Source organism: Octopus bimaculoides, chromosome 2, assembly GCF_001194135.2.
Source record: "Octopus bimaculoides isolate UCB-OBI-ISO-001 chromosome 2, ASM119413v2, whole genome shotgun sequence".
In the NCBI taxonomy this organism is placed as follows: domain Eukaryota; kingdom Metazoa; phylum Mollusca; class Cephalopoda; order Octopoda; family Octopodidae; genus Octopus; species Octopus bimaculoides.
In genome coordinates this window covers 35,880,845-35,887,616 of record NC_068982.1, presented here as the reverse complement: position 1 = coordinate 35,887,616, position 6,772 = coordinate 35,880,845, and the positions used below count along the sequence as shown (strand labels likewise).

At 32.9% G+C, this 6,772-nt stretch overlaps 1 protein-coding gene across 1 annotated transcript; it reads right to left on the bottom strand.

Moving 5' to 3' along the window:
• Positions 1–3,162: 3,162 nt before the first annotated feature.
• On the bottom strand, positions 3,163–5,227 carry LOC106884353 (CAAX prenyl protease 2). The gene has a single exon (XM_014935696.2). The coding sequence runs from the start codon at positions 5,186–5,188 to the stop codon at positions 4,316–4,318; it is 873 nt and encodes a 290-aa protein (XP_014791182.1). The 5' UTR covers positions 5,189–5,227; the 3' UTR covers positions 3,163–4,315.
• Between the last annotated feature and the right edge of the window lie 1,545 nt (positions 5,228–6,772).

Below are 6,772 nucleotides of genomic sequence, written 5' to 3'. Positions count from 1 at the left end.
TTTTGATAACTGAAAATGGTTTTGACTTGAATGACATTCTTTTCTCTTGTAGAAATCCTAGTTATAAAAACAACATTCATTAAAAAAAAAAAGAATCTACACATTTATGTTTAATCATATCATGACCTTTACTTTCATTGTTAATCCTTTATTTGAGTTTCAATTCTTGTTTTCCTTCTTTTATGTACATGCAAGTTGCTAACAGGATTTGCTTTATCACATTTTATTTTTAACATTTTAGTTTTTAAACCAGTCATATCTGATCCAAATATTCTACCTGTGTTATGTTCAAACTGGCCTCTCACACCTACTCCAGAATATCATTCTAAAAATAAGCAATCACATTGTCAAAATCTTGAAGCCATAAGCTCATGTGTAACTAATTAAAAAGCAATGTGAACAAATAATCATTACATTTGAGAAAGTAATCTGAATGCTAAAGAGTTAATCTTGCTGGATACCACATACCTTTCTCATACAAGCTAATGGCCAACAATACCTTCATAGGATATGTACCACCAATTTATCTACCTGTTGAAACATGGTATGGTTATGCAGAATAACTCAAATACCATATTGGATTAGTTGGCTTATAACCAAAAAAATATGGAGATAGAAGGCTGCATCTATTGTTGTGCACTTACAGTCTCACTAAGCTGTTGTATGGCTGCTGCACTCTTGGTTTCAGTTATTAGACTAAGGCCATTTGGGGAAACTGCCTTCAAGGTTATAGCTCAGAGGTATCAAAAATATGGACTGTACCAATGGCCTCCAGTTCAATTTTATAAAAAGAAAAATTTCATTATTTTATAATTTTAAAATATATTGCTAGCATGCATTTAGATTTGGGGCCTGACCAGAGTTATGGTTAACAGTGGTCCTGATTACTCAAACCAGTGCATCTTAAAGAATCTTTTTCTATTTCAACCAATGTAAAAGTTTATGAATCTGACATTCTACTGATTCCATAAGTGTTTTTTTAAGAAATCCCTTTTAATGGATTTGCTTTTAGAAAGTATGACTATTGTATCAGCAGTAATGTAGGATGTTATATATAGATGTTAATTGACAGTAGTGTACATCAACCATGTGTCACTTCATAACAATCTTATAGTTAGACCTGTCCACTGCAGCAGAATTGAGACCTGTGTTGGTGTCACATAAAAAGCACCCAATGCACTCTGTAAAGTAGTTGGTATTAGGAAGGGTATCCAGCCATAGAAACAATGGAACTGGAGCCTGGTGTAGTTCCAAACCCTACCAGCTTTTGTCAAACCATCCAACCCATGCCAACATGGAAAACAGACATTAAATGATGATAATGATGCATCATGCTATCTCGCTGCATGTTGGTACAAAGTGGTAGTCAATTAAATTGACTCCAGTCTTTGACTAATACTAAATTTTACTGACCCCAGAAGGAGAAAAGGCAAATATGACTTGAACTTAGAACGTCAGGAGCCACCACATATACCACTAAACACTTCATCTAATGTTTCCACAACTAATATCTTTATACTAATTTTAACATGATTCTTTTAATGTGTAGGCTAGAAATAGGTTATCCTTAGATACCAATTTGCCTGAAACTATCTCTGTTCGGTGATATAAAACTTATTGTGAATTATTCATATTTAAAATAAGATCTTTCATTTATAATTTTGCATAAACATTTGTTTCAAACTTGATGAAAAAGTAAACTATTTCATTAAATCCCAAATCCTTAAAAATTCTTGATTTTCAAAATTAAATCATAGAAGCAATGAATTTCATTTGATATATAGTCATACAAAGTGAAGTTGTGTGATCTAGTGGTTAGAGTGTTACAAGATCATGGGTTCGATTCCCAGACCAGTAGTGCACTTTATTTCATGTAGTTCCAGCCCACTCAGCTGTAAATAGGTAACCCTGTGAAAGATTGACATTCCATTCTGAGAGTAATGTTGGCCTAACTAGCCAGCAGAGTGGCATCATTTGATGATAACGAGCAGTGCATTGTGACAAGCAGTGTATATCTGCTCGTCTGATCGATACAGTGATATAGTCACAAAAGAACCAACAATTTAGATTTTAGGTTTTGATTTTCATCAATGTAAACCTTTCTAATGATAAAACATTCAGTTCTAAAGAATATAATGACTGTCAAAGGAAAATTTAACATACCCCAATAACTTAAGCACCCTAAGTTATTTTTGCAGTTGGCAATAATTAGCATGGGTCATCAAAAACAATCATGAAATATATTTAACTAGTTTATCAAGGTGTAATATTTTGTAGGTTCAACGAGTTAACTAGTTGAACCTAATTTGCTCATGTCTAGGAAAGTAGAACTATTGACCTCCAGATCATTGAATCGTCACCCAGCAGGTTCCAGTTCATCTAACAAAAAAAAAACAAAAAAACAGAATTCATCCATACTTTCTATTTGAGTGGTTAACTTTCGGAAGAGCATCCAGATATGAAATTATTTGTTCCAACAAAAACTATCCACTCAAATAAGCATGCGAAATAGGTTACTTTACTTAATATATCATGAATGTTTGCAACACATTTAATGTTAAAAAGAAAATCCTATTAAACGTTGTAGTAAATTACGAAGGAACAAGTGCAACTCTTATCAAACTAATGTTGGATGATCATTAATTATAAGACAGCACTGATAGAACAGAATATAATGGGAGGAATTTCAACCGTGACCATTCCATTGTATTTTCAGATAGTGTATCTAAGACTACATTATACGTTTTCTTCCCTTTTCTTTAGACAATTGATTGTATCTTAAATTTGGCTGCTATTTCTAGAAGGTAGAATACCGCGTAGAGGCTCGAATGTAATTGGTCATCTCTCACAACAGGTCCAACCTAAATAATAAAACATAGTTTTCGTAGCACTCCAACCATACTTCACTATACGATTTTTCACGATTGTAACTCATTCTTTTCATATTAACACACCTCTAGAAAATCTGACTATTGATTTCATACACGTCCACGAAATGAGAGCATGTCACTTTCATGTCTTTTTTTTTTTTTTTTTTTGATTATGACAATATCAAGTTATTTCCTGTTCGCTACTTTTTAAGCTAAATGATAGAACAATGTTGGGGCGGTTTCATAAAGGATTTAGAAAAAAATAATATATAAATTCAAATAAAAATCGAAATGTCACTTTGAATAATTTATTAAGCCAAGTAAAGGGATTTCGTCATTTTTTTTGCCATTTATTTGATATTAATAATTTATATTTCACAGGAAATATAAAGAATATATTTAAAGGGATTGGTCGGTCTACATGTTAAAGATCAGTTCAAGAGTAACTAACATCAGCTCTTCCATTTAATATGGATCAGTTATCGTAACCGAACTTCTTTCCAGTCAAACACGAATCAATTTTCGTATAGTTAAGGCACTAGTCATGAAAGTTTTGTTGGATTTTTTTTTTAAAAGAAAACAACTTTTTTAAGTTCTGTAGATGAAAATCCCAAGTTAGACAGTTTCGTTGATTCTAAAATTCCAACTAAATACAAGAATTTCATTTGTTCTTTTTTTTCTTTTCTCTCTCTTTCCCAAAGAACTTTTCAAGAGGGTAAAAATAAAATAAATAAAATAGAAGGCGTCGATTCTAATATTTACAAATCTTAGTCATAATGACGATCACAGAATAAACAAAAGAAAAAAAAAAAGAAAATTAAAAGCTCAAGTTACAAATGGTGAAAGAGAAAATATGAACTTTTACTGTCTTGTTTTTTTGTTTGTCCTTCAATAGAGACAGGCAAGATTTCGAGGAGAAAACCAATTTTAATAGTGACAGGTATGCCTCCCAAACAGCAGTGAACTGGTTCTGTACCGCCTTCGTGTCACATTAAAGAATAACAGGTCATTGAATCAACGAAAAATTTGAAAGAGAACTTCGAACGACGAACAGATAGATTTAAGAAATTTGAATTTTGTTTAGCAGTTGAAAAAGGAATGAGAAAAAAATGATTAAGAGAAAAAGATGTAATGGTAGAGTTCATGTAATGTGATTGAATGTAGCAGTAGAGAAATTACTAACCAGAAATTTGAAAATGGTCAATACCTTTGTTTTAAGTCGAAATCCATTATGTTAAAAGTCGACTTAATTCCATAAAGGTCTGTATGAATTTGGGATGGAGGGAAGGGGGAAAATATAAAAAAAATGTAATAAAAATATTTTTCTTTCATAATTACATTTTAAGGCAATTCATGATTTAGGATATTTCTGTCTCTTTATGAATGCAATTGTGTGTGTGTGAATATAGTAGTAATTCAGTACTTTCGCCAAGATTTGAACTGTTTTATAGATTATATACTACGTTGGAATAAAAACTTGGGTCGGTGAGAGGATAAAGAAGAATCAACCAAGCAGAAAGTCCAGCAATAAAGAAGAAAATGATTTTGGTTCGTCCAGGTTGTTGATGAGCCATTACTTCGTTGAAAGGCGGAAATCCCATGTGGTTGCAAAATGCGTGTGCAATGACCGGCGCCACTAAATGACCAGTTCGTAGAAAGAGGAATGCTGAGTAGGCTCCAAAAATAGTGGTATAGAACAACTGGAAAATAGACTGCTTCAAGGCATCTTTAACTGCTTGGTGTCCGAATATAACCGTTTCGATCATGTGGTGAAAGTGAGCGACCCCGAAGAAGAGTGGACAACAGAAAACGGCATACCATTCCCCAAAAGACGGAACCAAAACCGGTAACATACATGCCCGGAATATGAATTCTTCCGAAAATGGAGCCACTAAATGATTCCGGAGCCAGATTAGTGACTTAAAACTACTTGACCAATATTTCGGTTCCAAATACAAGCTAAATACACCATCAATGTAATGTAAATAAAGTGGACCAGAGAACAAGACCATAGTAAGTAGTAGGGGGAGTACAAATGCAGGTATAAATCCCCAGAAACGTAGCCCTAGCCATTCAAATAAAGTGCGGCCATCAGGATTGGTGGAAGTTTGGTACTTGCTGAAGCACCACAAAAGAGGTGGTACAATTAATGCAACTATACCGACACTGACAAATCTTCGTTTGATAATTTCAGGGTGATCTCGAGTTCTGTTGGTATTGTTAATCCAAGCATACAGACTGCCAACATAAATAACAGCAAAAAGCAAGCAAAGTAAAACAGCTTGCCAGGCGTGTAGAGCAAACAAGACGGGCTCCATGTTTCTGGCATAGGAGGAGATAACTACCGCAACACCGGTAGACGACAGCAAATAAATTTAACATATAAAAACAAATTAAATAAATATTTGAGTTAACGTGGAAATATATGCATCTAAGTAAGATAGTATATGTACATACACACACATATATAAATTCAATAGTATATCTTATATTCACATCATCTGCAGTTTTGTTGACTTTTTACGACAGCACAATCTCATTTCTGATAAGTCTTGATAACTTGTTTTATTGCATTTCTCTTTTAATTTTAAGTTAATTGCATTATTATTTTTCAAAAGCATATTAAAATATATCAAGTTATGGGATATTTCCTTTAAATAGAACACCATCATATTTTAAAACCTGTTTATAGCCACAAATTAAGAGAATGGTGATGTGGCTATACACGTTTCTTCTGAATACAAACAAAACAACTTTACCGTTATAAATCGCTTCGAAATAAGTTTATAATTATTATTTATTAAAACTGTATAAATTGCTTACTATTTATCAATGATAACATAAAACAAGAAACACAACTTTCAGAAATTTTTTTTTTTTAAGTGAAGAAAAAAAATCCAAACTACTTTACAGATTTCTATTATTTTAAATGGGCTTGTCTTCCATGTATGGATGCCTCAAAGGGCAATTAATTATTTTGATGATCTTCGTGTTTCATGTGTCACTTTCACTTTGTCAAACTTTTAGCTAATATCAATTTTCTGACGTCTGTGGAAGAATTATTTTATGCTATGCTGCAGGCAACTTGATTGTCATATAGACATTTCAGACTTTTTTGTTATTATTCATACCGACAATTAAGACTTTGTTATTACTAATTTCTTTGTGCATTTTTTTTTGTCGTAGTTCACCAAGACGAGAGGGTGTAATTATTATAATTGATTTTGCTACGATTTTTAGAGAGTTAAGCGACTGCAGACACGACGTTATTTTAACTCAATTCCAGCGAGCTCAGTCAGCTTTACTTTCATTCTTTCGGAGTCGATAAAATAAAGTATAAGTCAGGTACCGAAGTCGATGTAAACCACTAAACCCCTCCCTGTCAAGTTGCTGTTTTCGTGCGAAAATTTGAAAGCGTTACTTCAACTCTTTGACAGTTAAAATAATGCGAATTATTCAATTGGTAATATTTTATGAGTTCATATACGAGAATATTTAACAACAATACAAAATATTTTTCATTACACTAAAAATATCTTCGATGATAAGCTGGTTCTAACTTCGGAAAAGAAAAAAAAAAAGAAAGGAAAAATAACTCCCGCGCCCGCCAAACTGATACTAGCTTCCAAGTGAAAGTGACAGGTTGAACAAGGATCATCATTTGTTTTTCCTATTTCTCCATAAGTTACTTTGGTAAACAATTTGCAGGCACAGTTGTGTGGTTAAGAAGTTCACTTTGCAACCACGTGGTTTCGGGTTTCAATCTCACTGTGTGACGCCTTGCACAAGTATCTTCTATTATAGCCCCAGGATGACCAATGCCTTGTGAGTAGATTTGGTTGATAGAAACTGTGTAGAAGCCCATCGTGTATATATATATATATATATATATATATATATAT

What these genes read in the sequence shown, in the direction of transcription:
- LOC106884353 (XM_014935696.2), bottom strand. Translation starts at nt 5,188, where the DNA reads ATGGAGCCCGTCTTGTTTGCTCTACACGCCTGGCAAGCTGTTTTACTT.